Raw genomic sequence first — 22,845 nt, 5'->3', positions numbered from 1 at the left:
ATCAACTTTAGAGGTCTGATATCTAATATTTTTAATTTGGACTTTATCAAGTAGTTCATTTATTTAGTTTATAAAAGTGTTGTTTTCAGTGGCGAAGTTCATCATAAAATTAATTTATTGATCACAACAAGGCACAAAAAGGAAAATTCCAGTAGAGATCTAATTAAACCTTTAGAAATAGAATGTTTCTATACTGACAGATAGCTATTTCTCAGAGAGAGAACCTTTCTAATTCAAACTAACATTGATAGGTAAAGATGAAGTTTATCTAAAATAGATAAAAACTGAAATTATTAAATATTTTTTAAAAAACCATTAGATCATCTCCTAATAAATAGGAGAGACTTGGACTAGTCTATCAAAGTGTTGAATTATTAAAGTTTTTAGACCTATCGTAATTAGAAAAGAGGATTCCATTAAATAGGGTTTCAATGACATATATATATGTAAATTGATTAGTCTGAAGTACTTGAAAATATTTTCTTAAATTTTTATTCCCCTTTAATTTACATTATTAATTTGTACTCTAAGAAAGCATTTTACTGACCAAAAGTAAGTTATAGCTCAGAAATTGCTCAGTTCCAAATTAGTCGATTTCCAATTTAATAAAATCTAAATTCATGAGGGTTTAGAATAAGCATAGTTTGTTGCAAGGGGAAAAAACTTAACCATATTATGGGGGAATCAGAGTTACATGACCCTAAGCCAGTGATCAATTTTAGCATGGTGGCTTAAACAGCTGTTACATATCTACATAAGACGTAGCAACACCACCTGTGATGTGTTCTGTTGCACAGAGCTGAACTTGAATCGGTAAAGCCTTTATATAATGTTTGCTTTACAGGAAATACAGGGGATAGAGAAATAGGCTAAATGACACCACAAGAAATTTATCAGACAAATCCAGAAGCTGAGATGTTCTGAGGAACTACTCAACAGCTGTCTCTTTAACAAGGGACTGTGCTAGATTAAAGAAAGGCTAAAGGGACACATCACCCAGATGCAAGGGTGATCCTAAATTGAGTCTAGTCTGGACATGCAAGCTGTGAAACATTTTTTGGGGTCACAAATGGGAATATGGTCTGCTTATTAGATTAGATAAAATTTTTCTGAAATGGAAGTATGGACATCAGTGATTGAAAAAAGCAGGTTAAAAAGCTGTATGTAAAATATGATTTCATATTCTCCTTCTGGTCTAAAAATACGTGTGTGGACACAGAAAAAGTCTACATTTTAACAGCGATGATCTTGGGTAATAAGAATGTGATCATTTTATTTTTGCTTGTGGTATTTTCTAGTTTTCTACAACGTATGTGTACCGCTTCTGTTATAATAATAGACTAGTTTTAAAATATAAATTCTATGGGAAATTTATATGACTATTTTTTATGCCAATAGATCCATTTATCACGGGCTATCATAGAAAATTTATTAAAAAAAAAAGATACTGACATGAGTAGAAGCCAAAGAAAACTGGAGGTCTATATAAAAAGGTCTCAACTTGCATTCTTTGATTATTTACAATGCTTTGACGTAGTCAAGATAAATTTAGTATCTTCTGTCATTTCACATACAAAATGCTGTGCATTAAAAATGTTGTCTTGACTTTTTCTCACTAGCGGTGTAACAGCTCTTCTAATAATTATTAGATAGCCCAGTATGAAAGGTATTTTGCTAAATAAGCTCACAAAGCATAAAGGATTTTAGATGCCCTTGCACAAGAATCAGTTTCTTTTTCACCAGGAAGGGTCAAACTCAATGGTTTTAGGATCACCACTATATATGCGAATTGGATTCCTACAAAATAAGCAGCCGTTTTAGAACATACATATTCACACTCTGATTGCTTTAAAAGTAAGTCAATGAATGTATAATTTTTCACTAAGAGAGTTTCAAGTTCAGTTGAATGTGACCACGAACCAATTTCCTATCATTTCTTTTAAAACTCATACTGAAGTTGTATTGTTAGAGAATTCTTCACATTTTAGATTTAAGGTTGATCTTTTAAAAGTCCAACTTCTTTTAAAATTGAAAATTACTTGGCATATTTAACTATCACTTATTCATATCGGAGTTAATTAGATCTGGAGGTTAAAATGGCTGAGTTTGAAACCTACTACTTATTAGCTGTGTAACTTTTGGCAAGTTATCCCAGCCTAGCTAAGCCTTGGTTCTTTTAATCTACAAAACGGCGAAATAGTATTCACCTTCCAAGGTTATGACGGTTAGATGAGATTTTGCTTAGAAACCCGCCTGTCACATGGTAAGAGCTCAATAAATGTCCATGACGATGATGGTGACTCTCATATCCTGACACGCCATTCCTGTCCTATATGGAGGATGCTGCTGGACATCTCCACACTGATGCCCACCAGGTATCTCAATCTTACCAGCTGTAACAGAACCACTGCTCCTCGCTTCTCCCCATGTCCCCATCTCAGTTAAAGGCACCATCATTAACGTCGTTACTCAGGACCTGAACCTGAGTCATTTGTATCCTCCTTTTCACCCACTGTATCAAATTCCTAATTAGCTCTATCTTCAATATATTCTGAATCCAACCACTTCTCACAGGTCTTTCGTTACCACGCCAGTCCAAGTCAGCATCATCTCCAGCCTGGACAATTGCAGAAGACTCTAGATACAGCTTGATGTTTTCCCCTTTGTCCACTCACCCGCCTCAGTCTATTTTCCACCCAGATGCCAGAGTCTTTAAAATATAAACGAGGTGATGTCACTTCCTCGTGTAAAACCCTTGAACGGCTTCCCACCACACTTAGAACAAAATCCAAACCCCTTCCCTCAGCCAAAAGCCCCAAAGTGACTGGGCTTCCAGCTCCCTTCTCTCCCAGCACTTTCCTCCTCCCCCACTCAGCTCCGGTCACACTGGCCTCCTTTGCTAGTCCTCGGGCAGTATGAGCTTGCCAAACACACTTCTGCTCTAGACCTTGAGCCTTGCCAGCCCTTCTGTAGGAGCAATTCCTTCCCCAGGGAGCTACACGGCTCTCCAGCTCAATTCTCTGCTCCGAGATCAGGTTTTTTCAGACCACGCCATCAAAAGCAGCGCCCCCCCATAGCTCTGTTTTATTTTTCTTCGTGGCATTGTTACTACTACAATAAGCAGTAACTTATTGTTAATACTTATATATATAATAAATATATCTATAAGATATAAATATACATTATATGTATACTGTGTGTGTGTAAATTCTTGTATGGCCTGTCTCCCAAACTAGCACATAAACCCCATGAAAGTGAGCACTGTTTTACTCATTGCTGGATCCCCATTCTCAAGAACAGCGCTTGGTACACTGCAGGTATTAAAGAAATACTTTTTCAATACCTGAGGACTTTCACTTGTGTTAAATTGGCTTGGGGTTAGCTAAGTATTCCAATCACTACTAAAATAAGCCCTAAACAAAAAAAAGCAAGCAGAGTAGCTACATTAGTTTTTCTATATTCCATGCACTTTGCAGAATTCTTACAGATCTAGGTTTAAAAATAGGTATCATAAAATGCTTCATCTTTATTCAGGAAATCTAGCAGCAATCTAGCAGAAAAACAACCCCTTTTATTTCATCAGAGTGCTAAATGAAAATAAATATATTTTTTAAAAGCTTCTGTATTTGAAACAATTAAGTGATCAGTTACTTGAGTGAAAGACTTGGAACAAAGGAAAAGAGAAAAAAGTTTTCCCTGGTTTTATTTATTACTAAATGGTTCTGTATAAAGAAATTATGGTATTATGGGATAAAATTGTTTTTAGATTCAAATAAAAGGAAAAAGTCGCATCAAAATGTTAACGAAGTAAAAAATAATTTTCTCCCCTAACAATTCTTTTGTAAAAGTCCCAAACCGTGGTTCTAAAATGATAGCTAAATACTTGAAATTTAAATTCACCATAAAAATAAAGTTGCTTTAATCTACTGTATGTCTAAATTATGATAGAGACCATGAAAATAATTTTCTAGTATCATAAAACTGTTGAATCCAATGCATACACAGCAGTATATGAGTAAAGTTCCCATAGATAATGAACTCTCTGACCCTCTGTCACGTTATCTGTGCTTTTCTTACAACATAGCACTTTTTTCTTTTATTTGCAGATATTGGCATTTTAGGACACAGGACTGTGTCTGCTGCATCTCTGCAGTCTCCCACAGTGTTAGCACAAGGACTGGGCTGCTCAGGACACATTTTCTGAACGACAGAATGAATGATGCCAAAGGTTAAAGTTGGAGAGTGATAACGGTAATATCTGCATAAATATAACAGTGGATATATACTTGGAGAGTTCTAAATAAGTCCAGTTACTGCTCTTTTATATCATATCCTATGAGAGAAAAGGATAGGGAGTTAGATAAATTTACAAAAGTGGTTTACAGGCACTCTCTTCTGTTTCACAGTATTTATCACAACTGAAGTAAGGCCATTATTTGTGTAGTTATTTGCTTGACATCTGTCTTTCCCACTTTAAGTTCCAGAGGATAAGAACTGTATATGGCTTCTCAGAGCCTCAGCATCTCACGACAGCAGGGGCCCAATACATGTATATTGTGTCAATGAATGCAGTAAGGGCTGTGCCACTGTCTAATTGAAAAATGACTGGGTCCCCTTCCCAGCTGAGTTTACTCACAGGACCTAATAGCTTATTTTTCATTCGTTTTAGGATGCACACTTTTTCACACGCATCTGCCAACATATAGTGTCTTAGTATCATGTATAGTTTAATTGGCAGCACTTCGCCTTCTGACTATTACATAAAATAACATTGTTTTACTAAATGATGGTGTTTTAGAATCAATCAAATCTACTTATGGCTAATCCCATCTTAATATGGAAAACATAAAAACTTCAAGTACTTACATCAATTAAATCTGAAAGATCATGAATATAATACTTGAAAACTGAGGCATTGGTTGCTTCAAGGGTTAGGAGATATTCATTCCGTGCCTTAATCGATTTTAGCTTATTTTCCGAATACTTTGCTTGTCTCTGGAAATGAAGAAGAGCCAGGCATTGGGAAAGACAACAAAGTCATTTTTAAATAAGACAAAGAAACATACATGAATTTCTATTAATCTAAACAATTTACTCTACATATACCAATGACCTTCGAAGTCCTTTGAGAAAAGTACATTTCGAATTGGATTTAAATAACAAACTAAAATTACCCAGCTACGGGAATAACGACAATGTATTTGGGCTTCAGGCCCATTTGCAATGAAATCTCTTCGTTAATATTCAAGTTCTCTGTGTTGTGTGTTGAATACTTGGCATTCACCACTAAACGATGTCCAGCTGTTATTACGTGATTTTTATGTTTCTTAAACACTTTCCATTCCCGTGGGAGGAAACGCACATCAATTCCCAATAACTTACAACGTGCCTCTATCAGCTCTGTATCAGTCTTCTTGGTGCTGTCACCTCCAGTGAGGAGACAAAGGCCCTGCAACATATTTTTCTTTACCTTTTCTTTCATTTTTTCGATTTTCTTTACAGAGCTCCGTCGCTGATGTCTCTCTTCTAGTCTGATATGGAAGACCGGGTCCCCAGACCTTCCAATTTGCTTTTCTTCTTGTTTTTCAGCCTCTTTCAGCTTGCTCTCTGCACTGATGCTCTCTGCATGGTACATATGGTACGTTTTCATCACCTGTGAAAATGGGACCCAAACTGTTAAAAGCTGTCTGTCTGTAACTTGGAGAGTGAATGGAAACCATTATATGACGTCTATGTTAAAAACACCACCTTCCAGCTGGCAGGGGTGAGCCAGATTGGTAGTAAAATAGATGAATTATGGACTATTGCTTCTAAATAAAGCAAACAGAAATATGCAAATTCACCTGCCAGGAAGAGGCACTGAGGGGCAGGCTTTGATGAAAAAATGATTTACAGGGTCTTCTGCGTGCTTTCAGTGCACTTGAAAAGTTCCCTGAAGCTGGAGTGTTTCTCTGAAATCTCCTCTGCATTATTAATTTGCAGAATAAACCATTATTCATGGGTAAATTTGAGCCAACCTTGGAATTATAAAAAACTCCAAGTTAGTACAGCCCTTACTAAAGGAATTTTACTGCATAAAATTTGTCAAAATACAAAATGTAAATATGAAGGTTTATACATAGTTTTAGTCTTAAAAAAATTGTTTTTCTGACCACAGTATAGGAAACATGTGATATAAAAAAGAAAATAAACAAAATAAAAAGCAAGCAGAGATAAGCACTGTTAAGATTCAGGGGGGCCAGCCCAGTGGCGCAGTGGTTAAGTTCATGTGCTCCACTTCAGTGGCCCAGGGTTTGCAGGTTTGGATCCCAGGCGTGGACCTCCACACTGCTCATCAAGCCACGCTGTGGCAGCACCCCACATAAAATAGAGGAAGACTGCCACAGATGTCAGCTCAGGGCCAATCTTCCTCACTAAAAAAAATAAATAAATAAAAGATTTTGGTATACAGCCATCTCGCCTTTTTCCTATGAAAACACACACACACACACTCTCTCTCTCTTCCCTCCCTTCATTTTAAAATGACACATATCATTTCTCCTTCCAAAAAATGTGGATCATACTATATTTACAATTTTCAATCTATATCCTTTTTTCACTTAACATACCAGAACATTTTCCTATATCACTAAATATTCTTCTGAAACATAATTTTAAGGCAGGGCTGGATAACATTTCTTTACATGACTATGCCATAACCTACTTAACTAAATCCCTATTATCGAACATTTTAGGATATTTCAACGTTTTGCTTTACGAATAAAGCTGTGCTGAAAACCTTGATGTCTATCCTATCTTATTTCTTCTCTTAGAAATGAAACATATAATTTGCATTTTAATAGATTTAGGAAGATATAGAACATAAATTTTGTAATGTATCCTTTCCATGTATATTATAAATTTAATGAATCCTCGATTAAAAATTTTAAGGTTTAAAAATCAAAAACATTTAAGTCTTTAAAAAGTTTGGTTATATTATCATTACAGAAATGTTTGTGCACAACTTTGTGTCATATTTCCTATGACATATTTCCGGAAGTAGAATTGCAGAGTTGGAGAATCTGCACATTTTTGAGGCTCTTGAGTCAAAGTGCCCATTTAACACGCTGATAATTTGAAGAAAACCTAACCTATATAGTTACTTCCCAAAGCATTTTAATGATACAGATGTTTAAAAATATTTTCTCAAATGATGAAGTGCATCATTATTTATTTTTATATCTATCACATATTTGTATAAAGTCTCTGTAGTCTTAGATACAGAAGAATAATAGTCACAGATTTTAAGAGATTTTACCTGAAAATCAGAGTTTTCCAATATAATTTCAATCTGCTTTTTTTTTTTTTGAGGAAGATTAGCCCTGAGCTAACATCTGCTGCCAATCCTCCTCTTTTTGCTGAGGAAGACTGGCCCTGAGCTAACATCCATGCCCATCTTCCTCTGCTTTATATGTGGGATGCCTACCACAGCATGCCTTGCCAAGTGGTGCCATGTCCGCACCCGGGATGCGAACCAGCGAACCCTGGGCCGCTGAAGCAGAACGTGCGAACTTAACCGCTGCAACACCAGGTCGGCCCCATCAATCTGCTTTTATATGCAGAGTCAGACATCTGGGCCAATTCTGAAACCTGTTTATTTTGAAAATAATTATATAAGAAAGGACATAGATAAGATGTGATGACTCCAATGTGACTGAAGTATCAAGGACCATCCCAGAACTCAGCACGCAAGTAATGGGTGGAGGCACTTTCTCATATGTTATGTCAAATTCTCATCCATATAAGAGAGATTCCATTTCATTTGTAAATAAGTTATTCAGAGCCAATTTTATAACGAAGGTGTAGTTTACAAGAGATTAATGGAATGTTTTGAAGTTAAGGAACTTGATTTTTTTCATTCCAAAAGATGAGTTTTAAAATAGTTTGGGAACTAAAAGCATCACTGGAACGAATCTATTTAGGTTGAATCCTATGAAATTGCTGGTTTTGTAGGTTATATAAAAAAGGTAGAAAATCAGCACTTTCTTTGGTTCAACTTAACATTCTCAAGATGACTATTTTGAAGAGTAAAGCATGGGGTTAATGAAGAGTCTTTACTTATTTTCATAGAAGCTGATGATGTCTTTCCTTAAAAACGTGAGCTAGCGAGTCCTGTCAAGGCACTGCTGACCAAGAACCAAGTGAGGGCTAGACCACAGGGTCGTCTGTTTTCAGTAATTATCAAACCCGTCCAGGGGAAGTTTGGTTGGCTACTCCAGTTTAAAAGAAAAATAAAATAGCACTCGGAAACAGCTGGGCAGCTGGGGAATGAAAAGGGAGTCACCGTGCAGCTGGGCAAACAGCGAGGTCAATGGAGCTATTACACACCTTGCATTTCTAGGCTTGGCTCTGTTTATATTCCCTGCCGGAAGCAAACCCACATACCATTTGGGTGCTGGTTCCAGTTACATCTTTAAATGAGAGGGTGGAATAAACCAAGCTCTCTCTGTCTCTCATACATATACACACACACACACACACACACACTCTCACAGAGTCGCTCAGCTGTCTGTATTCTTCTTGCTTATAGACACGAAGGAAGAAATGAGGACACGTGACTCCCATCATCACTGGATGGAAAGGCATCCCAGACAGCCCTGTGAATCTGAGAAATCTCTCTCTTAAATATATCCCGAAGACAAGACCTGAACTCCTGACTCTTGTTTACCGTGGATGCTGAGGACTCACGTAAGCAGGTAATTTGCACACACTGAGCCTGAGGATACTGAGCTGGCTGCCAGCACACGGTTCTCATTAAGCAGCCCGCGTTGAGAGGAAAACATCTGAGTCCGCCCTAACACTGGCAAGAAAAGGGTGTCAGTCTCTCGCTATCATGTGGTTCAGCATAAGAGCTGAGGGTTCTCTAACCAGTTCAATGGTAATTTCCAGAACATTTCTTTGTTCGGCTTTCCAATATGACTTAGGGTTTCCATGATTCTCTAAAACGTTAACAGTTACAATGAATGAATTTTAAAAGTCAGGAGGAAAAACACTAAAAGCTTTTCTGAGAACTCTAATTACAGATAATGAAGGCAAGCACAAACTGCATTATTTAAAATGTAAGCTGTTGACAGAAGTTAAATGTGTTTTGTATTTAAAATAACAGACAGTTCTCTCTTTTTCAGAGAAGTCAAAGAAAGCTTTTATTTCTTAAAGGTGCATTCTGAATACATACGGCAAAGAAAATAACAGCTTCTCCATCAGCTTAATGCAAACACAAGCCTTTGCATGCCAAATGACATACTAGGCACACATCCATTTAAATGTACTCCAATAGCATATTTTCCTATTTGAATTCTTCTCCACTAAAGCCTTATGCATAATTCTCCATTGAACACACTCAATTTATCTTCCTGCTCCATCTTTCCTTAGCTGCAGGACGAATATAGCCAAGCAGAAAGTGGCCACATCATGGAGTTCTTTCTGAGACTGTGAAATCCTATATAAAAACTTTTGCACAGAAGCTGTTAATATTTTTTTCTTACTGACAGACCTATGTATCTGCCACTACTCTTGTACTTTAAATCAAAATAATTAAAATAGCTATAGTAAATTTCAATATTCACTGTCAAGAAAACACTATGTATCTGAAAACCGCCCATGTGTTGCAGAAGATCAATGGATTAAGGCTATAAATTCTACTTTTTGACTTCTGGCTCAGAAGTTAGAAGACTTAGATGGTTCCAGGAATGGATCTACCAGTTACTAGGTGTGGGGAAGTTAACACTTCTGCTCACCTTACAAGGTTGTTGTGGACACCCAATTGTGCATTCCTGTGTCCATGTGTGTGTGTAATTTAAACTTTACCGAGTACTTACTATATTGGTGTGTATATATATGTATACCACTAATATATATGTGTACATATATGTAATATGTATATATTTAGCCAAATAAGTATTACATAATGCTCACTACATGACAGACATTGTTCTAAGCATTTTGCAAAAATAGCTTATTCAATCCTTCTAAAAACTCTCATGAGGTAGGTACCTTCATTCTCCCCATTATACAGATGAGAAAAGTGAGGCATGGAGAGGTTAAGCAACTCGCCCAAGGTCACACAGCTGGTAACTGGCAGAGCAATGGTTGGAAGCCTGGCAGCCTGGCTCCAGATTAGGTGTTCTGAACTGCTGGGCCATAACCTTTGGAAAGTGTAAAGCATCATCCAAATGGAAGGCCTCTTGACCTGGAGCATATAGTTACTCTTGGTTATTTTTAGGAATGGAGGCAAAGAAGGAATGAAAGATAATTAGTTATTCATTTGACATTTGCTTGGTGCTTCCCACCAGTAAGGCACTGATAGGTGTAAAAATCAAGGCTTGGTTTTCATCTTCCAAGAGTTTAAATTTTTAGAGATTGAAAAATAGGCCTTGGAGATTCTGATGGGCCCCAGGGAAGGGAGAGGGCATTCAGGCTGGAAGGACAGTATCAGCAAAGGTACAGCGGGCAGGTGGGGCCCACACGGGGGAGGTGCGCATGAGTAGACCAAGATGGCAGAGGAGGGCATCCAGCAAAGTGCCTGAGGAGCGGATGGTTGGGTGACTGAGCTGAAGGGTAAGACTGAAGGAGTGAGCATGTGCCAGCTCAGGAGAGCCTTGAAACCCCAACTCAGAAGTGTAGAATTTATTCAAGAGGGGTTTGTGAATCCACAGCGGTGTAAACAGTATGACAATAATGCATACAGCAGTAACCTGGGAAGGCATGCAGGATGGTGTGGGGTGTGAAGTGACCGCATTTAGCAAGGAAGAAGAGGGAACGGAAAGTAAGAGAGAGAATCCAGGGCCTTTTTTCTGTTCTCACTTTCTCTGACCTTTCTTAAACTTGACACTGCTCCCTCTGCCCTGGAGTTCAAAGCCTCACGGTCTGGTCCCAACACAGGCCCACCAGCACTTAGTCTACTACTCTGAGTCAATCACTTAACACTCCCTCAGAATTTGTACTTTCCTGCCTCTGGGGCCTTCTCCCAAACCGATCCCACTGCCCAGGATGCCCTCCCCAGGTACCTCCTCCTGTTACCGTTCTGATTCACCCTCCAAGGCAAGCTCAAATGTCACTTGGTTCCCCAGGCACAGTGACCTTGTTCATCCACCCACCAGGACCTACTACTTGACAGCCCTTCAGACTCTCTGCCATGTGTTACAGATCTCTGTGTTCCCCCCGGTACCATGGGTGGTCCTGTAGGTTCTGCTAGGGCACCAACAGTATCTTAGGCAACTTCAGATCCTTAATATTGCCTTATATACAGTGGGAGTAAAGTCGGCATTTGGTGAGAAACAAATGAAGGACAGGAATCCATTTTACAGTCAGCTTGTCCATTCATTTAATAAATATTTAGTAAATACCCAGAATAAGCCTGGCATTATTCTTCTCCACCCCCAGCATCCATAATAGCACCTCCAATAAATACCTGGGATTGGACTAACGGGACGACAAATAGTTCTAAATAATTTGTGAAATACAGTTAGCGTTAGAATTCATGGTCCCTGAAAAAAGAAAGGTGTGGTAGTTGGTGGGGGGGAATGAAAAGCAATGTCAGTGGCAATATTTCCTAATTCCGCATATAGCCTGCTGTTTTATGAAAGCCATCAATCTCTAAAACCTCTTCTGAGAACTAGTTTCTGGATTTCCTTCATCATCAGCAACCTAAGATAAAGATCTCTTTCCTACAATCAGTACAGAGAGGGCTCTAATTGTAACTGAGTTTCTGTAAGTGCCAGACTAACACAATCATTGGGGCCGGCCCACAGCCTTGGAAGCGGTTCCTCTTGTTTCCCAGGACACTCTCGGGTTCGTGGGGAAAGCAGGGCCCCCGGGGTCACCCTAAGCTGAGCCCCAGGGGCTGTGCTACAAGGAACCTGGGCCCGCACAGCCTCTGGCCCTCTGTCCAGGTTTTGGCTTCTGCTCAGCCATGCTGTGTCTCTGGGGGCTCATTTTAGACAGGGGTGGGGGCAGGAGCTCACTGTAAGACACCCTGAGACCTATAGCATGCCGGCATCTTTCCCCTCACTCTCGAGCCCGCTTGCTCTTCAGCACGCTGAGCCAACCCTGGCGATGAATTTCGCCTGAGGCAGGCGGCCCTGGAGGCGAGCTTCAGAGCTACTGCCTACCAGCTGAGCAAGTTTCCCAACTTTCTTGAACACAGTTCCTCCGAGGTAAAATTGGGAGGACGCGGCAGAATGCACAGAAGCACGTCACAGGGTGCGAAGTCCTCATTCTTGACAGTTTCTAAGGTCTGATGTAGGAGGAGGCACGTGGGCTTGGGGTGGCGGGCTAGACGAGCTGGCTTCATATCCAGGCTCTAAGCAGAGGTGCAGGCCACTGTCTCCCAAAGGCAAAGGAGCTGGGAGTGCGGCAAGAGCGGACCAGATGGAGGCCCCTCCCGCTGTTTCTCACTGCAAGCCGGGCTAGCCGAAACCCCTTAAAAACTGATATAACGTGCCAGGGAGGGACGCCTAGGAGCTGACTGCAGAGATACCTACATTCCTAAGACACACTGCCTGAATTCACGCTCTGAAAAGGCTTCTAGCCTGTCTACAATGTGCATCTCATAATTAGCACCCTTTTCGATGTACGCTGACAGTCACTGTAAAATTGAGTAGACTTAGCCCAGGTTTCAGAGCAGTGTACACTGATCTGCATTTATTCATCCACCGAACAGCTACTGAGCATCCACGAGCCAGCACTGTGCTCCGCTTTGAGGCCAGAGATGGGACACTCCATCCCCACCCAGCGGGGAAGACACGAAGGCAGGCTGCTCTTCCCGGAGGACAAGCAGGAGTAGGGGGCACAGCCCGTGGACTTCGCGTGGGCGGAATGGCAGTTAACTGGAGAGGATGCCCAGGCTTCTTTTTAACCAGCTTGGGGAGAAATCGGTGGGGCATATGTTTTATTTATGCAAAGAATGTAAAGACGGGAGAAGCCAACCTCGGCATTGGTGTTACTCAGCCCAAACCTACAACGGAGCTGTCAGGCCCCGCCCCCTCCGCCAGCTCCCACTTCAGGCCTGTGAGTGACGCTTGTCAGTGTTTTTTATTCTCGTTTGTGGCATGGGGGCTGGAAAGGCTGCTGACCCCTGAGTAATGAGAGGTCAGTAGGATGTCCGGATGACGAGCATTCACAACCCACCTCCTCTCCCCACACTCTCAGTGCTCTCCATAAGTCAATGAAAACAGAGTTTACAAACCTTACTTATATTTGCAAAGTAACACTTACAGGAGAACTCTCTTTGAGAGGTAGTATAGTGGTGGTTAAGAGCTCAGATTCACAGGACAGACTGCTTGGGTTCAAATCCTATCTCTGCACTTATTCGCTGTGTGATCTTGGACAAGTATCTTAACCTTTCTGTGCCTCAATTTCCTCACTGTAAAATCAGCAAAACAATATTGCTCACTGCATAGGGTATAGGATTAAATGTGTCAACATACGTAAAGAGCACAGAAAAAAGAGCCTGACATATAATGAGTGCACAGCAAATGTAGCTACTGATATTTGAAAAAGACTGCCATAAAATAATTCATTTTCATAATAGGTAATGATTTCTCCATGATTGGAAAGATTATCATTTCTAACAGAGGTAAAGGGAAGCATTAGTGATATTTCCATTTATGTATATGTTCAGAACTTTAGCAAAGCCTTTAGAATGAGCAAATAGATGAAGATGAACAATTAAATAGCATGAGATTCTGTCCTTATAGCTTGTTTATCAAAGAAAACTTGAGGTGGGGCCAGCCCGGTGGCGCAGCGGTTAAGTTCGCACGTTCCGCTTCTTGGCGGCCCGGGGTTTGCTGGTTCGGATCCCGGGTGCGGACATGGCACTGCTTGGCAGCCATGCTGTGGTAGGCGTCCCACGTATAAACTAGAGGAAGATGGGCACGGATGTTAGCTCAGAGCCAGGCTTCCTCAGCAAAAAGAGGAGGACTGGCAGTAGTTAGCTGAGGGCTAATCTTCCTCCAAAAAAAAAAAAAAACACACAAAGAAAACTTGAGGTATGTTGTGGTTCCATTGAAATGAAATTAGTACGACAGTCTGAATTTATCATCAAATTATATTTATAATCCAAACAAATGCTTAGAACAAAAAGCATTGTGTGGGACTCTGGACTCTGCTGGCTAGAGACCACCAACCAACCAAACAACAGGGCAACAGAGATGCAGAGAAGAAAGAAAACAAAGGGAAAAACAGAGAACACACATGCAAAGGAGGAAATACAGTTAATGAAAATCACTGAAATAATTATAGTCTGTTGGGTGTAGGGTTAAAGATTTTGTTTCAGGAGTAATTGTACAGAGCAGCATTTTAATGGAAAGGGCTTAGGTCTACGAAAGGCAATAAACCTGGGTTTTGGTCCTATTTTGCTGCAAAATAACTTTGTGACCTCAGCCTTTCTGACCCTCAGCATGAGCCTCATCTATTACAGATCACATCACGAGGTCTCCCTACAGGACCAAAATTAGGGGAATGATCAAATCCAACTATATTCCTCAAACACCTTCCAAAGTGTGGAATGAAAGAAAAAGTACAGACTACAGGCCTGATCATAGAAGGAGAAACTGGTTGTGTAACTAGGCGGCTTCTGTCCAGGAGGGTTTTAATATATCCCTCCAGAAGGAGAATACTTGATGAAGCTCAGAGGAAGCAATGAGGGATGGCATTTACCAGTCTATACGAAAACAGACGCCACAGTGTCATCTGTGTTTTTGTTTTCTGCCAGAGATTCACTATTCTCTTCTCTATCTTCAAGAGCCAGTGTTAGGGGAAGGAGCACTAATGTCCTAGACATCCAGGGGTGTGAGCTCTCCATCTGCCATGCCCTCTCTGTCTGCCACGCCCCTACTGTGTGACCTCGGGGCAAGGCTTTATTTAACTCACCAGCCCACAGCTTTCTCATCTATAAAGGAGGCGGTTGGATCATATGATCTCAGTGAACTTTTCCAAACTCTGAAATTCTATGAGTCTATGATATCAGATATTAATCTAGCAACAACTAAATACCATAAGAATTTATTGTTTGGGGAAATATAGACAGTCATGCATTGATTAACGATGGGGATACGCTCTGAGAAATGCATCCTTAGGCAACTTCGTCGTTGTGTAAACATCATAGAGTGCACTTACACAAACCTAGATGGTATAACTACACAGCTGGGCTCTCTAGTACTAATCTTGTGGGACCACCAAGGTATATGTAGTTCATCGTTGACTGAGACGTTATGTGGCACATGACTGTATGTATGTAATATACTTCTCAGTGGCTAAAGGGGGTCACTTTTTCAGGGTCAAGGTAGACGACACATACATCTTAACCAAAAGGAAAAACCAGTGTAACAACAAATTATACTAATTATCTCCTGCCTCTGTTGACTTGAGGCAGCAGGTAAGTACATCATGCTATGCGGAGGAGGTAAGATTCCTCCTAGAAGTCTCCACGGGCTCTGAGGCCATAACTCATCTGCTTCGTTGCACAGAAAACACCTAGAAACGAACAATGCCCGTATAGTCTCTCTAACACACTGTTGTATTGATGAACCTTACACTGGGATATCTATCACTCTAGTGACTTTAATTAGTTCCTAAAGTGATCACTGCTCAATCATCAGGTGCTCATTAAGGAGGAAAACCCAGGAAGGATTTGGTAGGTGCAGGGCTGACACACTTACCGATTTGCTGAATGCTTTTATTTTTGACTTACATGTAAGGCATTTGACTGTTAAATTAAAGCAGAGCATTAGTCATCTTTTTCAAAATGCTAAGCAGAACAATAATTTTTAAATGGCAATATAAATTACAATTAGTTTCACAAGATTTTGCTACTTTAATAAAAATATTTAATTTAATGAAAAATGACTAATTTACCCTAAGGAGGATAAATTGTTTTATGCCTTATTAAAAGAAAATGTTTCTATCTATAACAAGAGTAACCTGTATTTATTAATCTTAATCTGTGCCAGCCTTAGTTCCAGCAGTCACGAGAGGCAGTTTCTAATTTACGTCTGAGTCACAGAGGGGTTATTGGTTTCATTTATCTCTAACAAACTCTCGATGGACATTCATATTTAGCAAAAATTGCTCAAGGCCCCTTACGACATACCACAAATAGGCCTTGTCCTATTTGATTCCATCACATCCTCTTACTAGAAATCCAATTTTATTTATTCTTTATTGATTGATCCTAGTTCACTAGTTCATAAGAGTAATTTTTCATGACAACAATTAACGCTTTGGTGTAATATCTGCCCACTTCACAATTATCAGAAATTTCTCATATGAAACAAACGTCATTTTATCCAGGGAATTCTAATTTTGCAAAAGATGTTTTCCTTTCTTCTTTCTTAAGTACTTCATCTGTAGTGGGGTAAAGAAAGAGTGCTGAAGGCAGAGGATTTTAAGGAAGTCCAGCTTAATGCTCCCTTTATTTTTACATTAATGATTTGCAGATACTCTGGCAATACTCAAGTGCACAGAGTTCCTTCCACGGGCAATGTGGTGTCACGCATCTGTACTTTCCTTCACATACTAACCCTTTCCACCCTTCCTTTATCACTAAAACAGGTGTCAGCTTCTCCAGGAAGCCCCAGAGTGCCTCTGCGCTCACACAGAGCCAAGCAGACCTCCACCTAAGGCGCGAGCGCCCACCGCCATTCGTGGAAGTATCTCACTAGCCTAACTCAGTGCCGGCCGGGCTGGGTGTCTGTCACTGATGTACTGCCAGGACCCATGTATTGGTTGAAAGGCCCCTCCCAACCATTACCTGGATGCAACAGAGATGATCCTATAACAATATTAGAGCGGAGGCAACAATGCTTTTAGTGCTTTCCATTTAACTGACTCAGAGACAGGGAATAGATTCTGAGATTTGGGACAAATGCTGAATAACTGCATTCCATAAATCTCAGAACCTTACAAATCACATACTTGCTGGGCAGCCACCCTCTGAAGGAGAGCACTGTCTTAAAAGATAGTCCGTTCCATTTCTAAACAGCTCAATGAACAAACTGAGGAATCAGACTGCCTCGGTTCAACTCCTTGTTTTGCCTTTTCGCATGTTCCATAATTCTTTCCCCTCTAAATGGGCATAAGAACAGCAGCTGTAAGGGTATTGTGGAGATAACATGAATTAATACGTGCCCAGCAGTTGCAGTGGTAAAGGGCACACGGTGAATGCTTAATGGATGTTGTTACAATTAATAAAATAGCCCACCCTTCCATCCTTCCTTTTAAACCCACAACAGGCCCAGCCCCGCCAGCGCTCGCTTGTTTATTCTCACACACCTGAGAGGCTGAGAGCAGAGGGATGGTCTTTGTTTTACGGATCAAAGAAACTGAGCTGCACAGAGACTTAATCCTTGCCCAACAAGTCAATAGAGAAGGTCAGCGATAGAGAAGGTCACTCAGAAAGCCTTTGTTTCAAAAAGGGGTTTTCATAGGAAGTCCTCCGAGGCACTGAAATACAAGTTTAATCGACTGAAAAAAATACCCAACAGTTGGCGCCTGGAATACACATTAACCAGGGCCACCCCGAACACAAAAGCAGCAGAAGCGACAAGAGGAAAGTTCCAGGTAGTGGGCGATGCCGAGGGGAAAGTCCACGCAGAATGAAGCGCCAACAGATTTAGTAGTATTTCAAAGTCACCTGCCATTTTAAATATTTAATTCTTTCCGGGAAAATGTTTCACACGTCTTCAACGCGGCCTGTGTGTATCCGACATCTAAGTCATAGGTTTAGCGTATGAAATATTTAAGCTGAGGACACAAGACACACGGAATCTTAAAATCATAAAAGCCCTACAACCCTCAGAATTGCAGCGTCAACTAGGATGGAAAGACTGGTGCAGAATCCTTGCCTTTCAATGAAAAACGGCTTAGAATTTGACACATATACTCGGTACCTCAAATCCAGTACTTCTCACTCCATTTATTAAAACAAGAAGAAAGGTGAGAGGACTTTGTTAATCTGTGCAAGAAAGCTTTCTGGGTTTTGATTGACTAGATCTCTAATCATTTCTTGCTGCCTAAATTCCTTCCAGCCTCCTATGGCTCCAGGGGGAGATTCATGAATCTGTCCCAGGCTCCTCCCAGCTCCAGCCTTAGCTCACACTGCTCCTCTTGCTTCCAGTGCTTCCCCACCTCTCCCTCCACCTCTCCTATTGCTGAACTCCTGTCCGTTTTCAGACCCTTTCCTCTCCGAAGTTTTCTGAATCCTCAACGTGGCTCTCTCTCTTTGGGTCTCCAAAGCCTTTGCCCTGAACCTGTCTGTTGGTACACAATGGTCTGCCCTATGTTGTAATCACCAATAAAAAGCTACAAGCATAGACTCTGCCTGGTCTGAGTCTTCCCAGCTGTGTGACCTTGGACAAGGTACTTAACCTCTCTGTGCCTCGCCTACCCCATAGGGCTGCTGGGAGAATTTAAAGAGTTAATTATGTAAAGTGCTTAGAACAGTACCTGACAAAGGTTGCTAGACTGCAGCCCTCCTGACCTGGGCCTTCTCACCTGAAGCTCCAGCCCTGCAGCGTTAATGTGAAAGGAACCAATTTGCTGATTTGAATTAAAATAAAACCTGGGTTTCAGTTCCAACCTGGGACTTCAGTTAATCATTTAATCTGAGCCTCTGTGGTATTCTCCTTAAATGAGCACGTTAATTTGACTGATTCTAAAGGCCCATTCAGTACTAAAATTCTATCAGGCCAGGATAGGATTAAATTCAGATAACACTGTCAATTAAGATATGTTGAAATGGGTCACCTGATACAACGGCTTTAGATCCTGATTTCCTTTGCATGATTTTTGCATTTCTACTGGTCAACATTTCTGGTCCAAGGAAAACGCCCACAATTCACTTTATGGGTATGTTTTCTACAGTATATTTGGATTTGATGAATAATGGTAAACAGAGCTAAGTACTTTAATTACCCACCAGAAACAGAGCGTTCTGATTAAGATGCCTGTTACTAAAACTCTGTAATCCTTTAAAACCTGCAATACTGTATTTCACAATGTAATAGTTTGGATAAAATACTCAGATTCTTGATATGAAACATTCTTTAGAAATTTTTTGTTTTTACGAAACCAAACTTTGCACAACACTTTTTTTCATTTCTAAGGCAAATAAATGATATATTTTTGTTTCTATTACTCACTTCTTTTAAAAAGCAGTCTTATTTGTAGTTCATAAGCACCAACCATAACTAATTCTCAGAGCTCACAGAGAAAGTGCAAATTCCACGCAGGAGCTGGAGAGCCGCTGGCTTCATCAGTTAGCAGGGAGCCCCCAAAGACATCAGCACCTGAAGTTCTTACCAAACCTCTGTCCTCAGAGGTCCGTGCAATGGGAGTTTCATCAATCCCGACCACTTGGGCAGGAAAATGAAGCCAGGTCAAATTAGCTAAGCTGGCCTCCGAAGTCAGACTGGGTCAGAGCCAGGGTTAGGATTCAGAAGCTGGCAGGGAGGCAGACGATGCCAACACCTTTCTTTCCATCTAAGCGTCTAGTCGTAAAGCCAGGGGAAGGGGGAGATGGAAACGCTTCGTCAGCCCAAGATCTCCAAATAGACTGCTTTTTGAAAAGTTTTCCAAGTGGCATCACAGAATGTGGTATTCCAAAGAGGTTTTCAACCGGGGAGCTTTTTACATATCTTAACATATCTACACTGTTTTTCTCCTTGTTCGGTGCTTTGTTCTGGGACCCAGACCTCTTTGTAGTCCATCTCAAAGGAATGAAGTTTTATTTTCACTACAGAAATATATATTTCAAATACTTAAAGTGCCCTTGGGCTAAAATGAATACTTAACCAAAAAAAAAAAATCAAAAAGCTCTTTGAGGCTCAGAGGAAAATCTCGCGATAGAGGCGGCAGGCATCTGGGGTTCTTTCGAATGACTTTTCCACCTTGCCTTGGGCATGTTTCTTCCTGAGAGAAGAATGCATTAGCTGCGGGTCGTGGGACGCTCACAAAGCCAGCCGAGAAAGCTTTCCTCTGCCGTCAGTTCTCCAGGCGAAAGTTTGCAAGGAAAGGCTAGAAATAATACACAGGGCCTTCCCTCCCACTCCCTCTGAAAAATAATTAACTTTTTATTTTAACATTTGAAAGAGAAAAGTGCTTCAAAGCTATGTAAGACCAGGGTGGGTATCCACGTGCCTTCAGCAACCCTGTTTTGCAAACAGCTCCTGCACAAGGCTCTCGGCAGCCTCTGGGCTGGTACCAGGACTGATCCCATCCTCTACATACGTTTGTTAAGCAAATCGGAGCTGGAGCTCAGAGGGAAGGAAACAGAGGGGTATCCAGTAATGGATACTTAGCAGTAATCACTGTGTATGAGCATACAGCTAAACAGGTGGTGTTGACACAAACAACACGAAAACTAAATGAAAGGTTATGTTCTAAGGAGACACCCCAGATGAACATATCCCAACATTAAAGCTGAAAGTACAAAGCCATTGGGTTTGCCATTTCGGAACCCATTCCAACAGCCTGGAGAGCTCAGTGGTCTTCACAAGCGTCAATCAGCGCAGGCAGGCAAAGAGCTTTCTCTCTCCCTCAGATCAAGTTCCGCCCTCCTTCCTCCCCACCGGCCCGGCAGTCATTCCCTACGGCAGCCGTCCAGCGGGGAGCTCATGGGCCTCAGCCACGGGGCTGGGTTTACGTTTTGGAGCATTCTTTTACTGTCTGTGTGATCCTGAGCTAATTATTCTGAGCCCCAGCTCCCATCTGTAAAACCTGGATTAGGAATAACTCCCTTATATAGGCTGCTGCGAGAAATGAATGGGATAACGTGCTTGCCTCGCCGTTAGGGTTGCATAAATCTTCATTTTCTCAGTTCTTTCCTCTTGATTTAATGGAATTTGAGGATGGATTACCTCTTGACGCTGGCTAGCCATGTGTGTCACTGATGTAGAGGGAGTGTGCTAATCAATTACACATAATTAACAATCAATTTCACGTGGATTTATCACGACGTCTGTTAACCTCTATTAGAATCTGCTTACCGAGGACGGTAAGCTCCTTGTTTCCTAATACGCTGAGTATGATGCTGCAAATCCTAGGCAAAGTACAGAAATATGAATAAAAGACAAATAATTGTTTTCTGCTAAACTACAGTGTAACTATTTGAGGTTCTGGTATTCGGGCACAGGCTTACACCATAAACCACTGTTCTATGATCAGGCAAATTTTGTTCTGAATGCTCCCTCTCACCTTCTGCGGCACTACTTTTCTGTTTTCACCTTTTCACTTCCCCACTAACTGAATCGCAGCCCTGTTCACATTCACCGTTGATTTGATTTTCTTCAGTAATATATATTCATTGTAAGGAAAAACCACATAGATAGGTGAAAACCATTTGTCGTTATTGTTAATATCATCCCTGATCTCCACGTTCACCCTGAGAGGCAGACAAGTTGTGTTCCCATCCCTGTGCTGCTGATGGTGAAGAGGATGACAACGACGACCAGCACTTACGAAGAACTGCCTGTGCTTTCTCTGCGCTGACTCCGTGTTCTTTTTCCCCTTAGCACGCACACTTGTCGTATTACACACGCATTTGTTTACTGTTTCTCCTCACCAGAACGTAAACGCCTTGAGAGGAAGTAGTTGGGCTGTGCCTCCTACTTGGAGGCATTCAGAGAATGTCTGCTGAATAAATACATTAGTCTTAGAAACATTTATTCTTTATCACAACCCTAAGAGGTGGTATTCCTATAATTTCCATTTTACAGATGAGAACACTGAGACGCAGAGTCGCACGCAGCCAGAAAGTGGCGGGGCTATGGTAAACGCTGACCCTCCCCACCACGCTCTGAGGCCTTGTCAGATGCTAGGACGATTAATTAATCTTATGCGTCATGAAGGCCCAGACATCTGTTTAAACATTCTTCTGGGAGTGCCTGGGAGGGTTTTTCTGGATGAGGCCAGCGTCTGAATCAGTGGACTGAGTGAAGCCGTTGCCCTCCCCAGTGTGGTGGGCCTCACCCAATCCGTTGAGGGCATGAAAGAACAAACAGGCGGAGTCAGGGAGAGTTTGCTCTCTCCGCCTCTCTGTGAGGTAAGACCCGGTCTTCTCCCGCTTTGTCCTCGAACTCAGGCGGAAGTTATACCATCGGCTCTCCTGGTTCTAGGCCTTTGGACTGGGACTGGAACTACGTCCTGGCTCTCCGGCTTGCTGTCTGCAGATCTTGGCCCTTCTCAGCCTCCACCCTAGGGGAGCCAATTCCTTATCACAAATCTCTCAATATATGTGTGTGTATATCTCCTACGGGTTCTGTTTCTCCGGAGGACCCAGACGATTACAGATGCCCAGAGTGGCTAAGCGAGCTGGGACTCAAATTCAAGCTTGCCGACTACCAGGCCAGGCCTTTCTGTCTCCTCACAGCACCGCACTCTCCCTGCTTTCTTAACCCCACTCCCACACTTGCTGATGCCATCCTTTAGGTCTCTTTCAAATACCAGACTCAGAAGGAAGTTACTTGTGGACTAGACTCTTTGAAAGGGAGTCTGAGGGTCTGGGTTCACTCCTTCACTCTTCGGCCCAATGACTTCCATCTGGGAGATCATTTAAACTGACATTTCTAAGTACAGACTGTCATTGAGCCACGTGTTCAATTTTTCACCTATGTTTTTATTCAAACAACATTAATGCCATTGATTCTAAAAAATACAGATGAGCAGGTCATAAACTGCTTACGCACTTTGTGTTGTTGGGGAGACATTAACATTTAGAGATCTTCGATAGAGTATGGTTCCCAAAAAGTACGGCAATAGAGATAAAATGACAGTAAAGGGCACAGGTTCTGGAGCCAGACCTGGACTTGG

The 22,845-nt window shown here is 41.3% G+C and overlaps 1 protein-coding gene across 6 annotated transcripts in view; it reads right to left on the bottom strand.

Moving 5' to 3' along the window:
- SRGAP1 (SLIT-ROBO Rho GTPase activating protein 1) overlaps positions 1-22,845 on the bottom strand; it is a 265,246-nt gene that overhangs the window by 77,771 nt on the left and 164,630 nt on the right. For all 6 annotated transcript variants that reach the window (XM_001491676.6, XM_005611367.4, XM_070271841.1 and 3 more), the window contains 2 exons: positions 5,471-5,653; positions 4,867-4,995 (listed from right to left, as the gene is read on the bottom strand). In XM_001491676.6, coding sequence (XP_001491726.2) covers positions 4,867-4,995; positions 5,471-5,653 — 312 coding nt within the window. The remainder of the gene's footprint in view (positions 1-4,866; positions 4,996-5,470; positions 5,654-22,845) is intronic.

Source organism: Equus caballus, chromosome 6, assembly GCF_041296265.1.
Source record: "Equus caballus isolate H_3958 breed thoroughbred chromosome 6, TB-T2T, whole genome shotgun sequence".
Lineage (NCBI taxonomy): Eukaryota > Metazoa > Chordata > Mammalia > Perissodactyla > Equidae > Equus > Equus caballus.
This window is presented reverse-complemented; position numbering and strand designations above follow the sequence as displayed.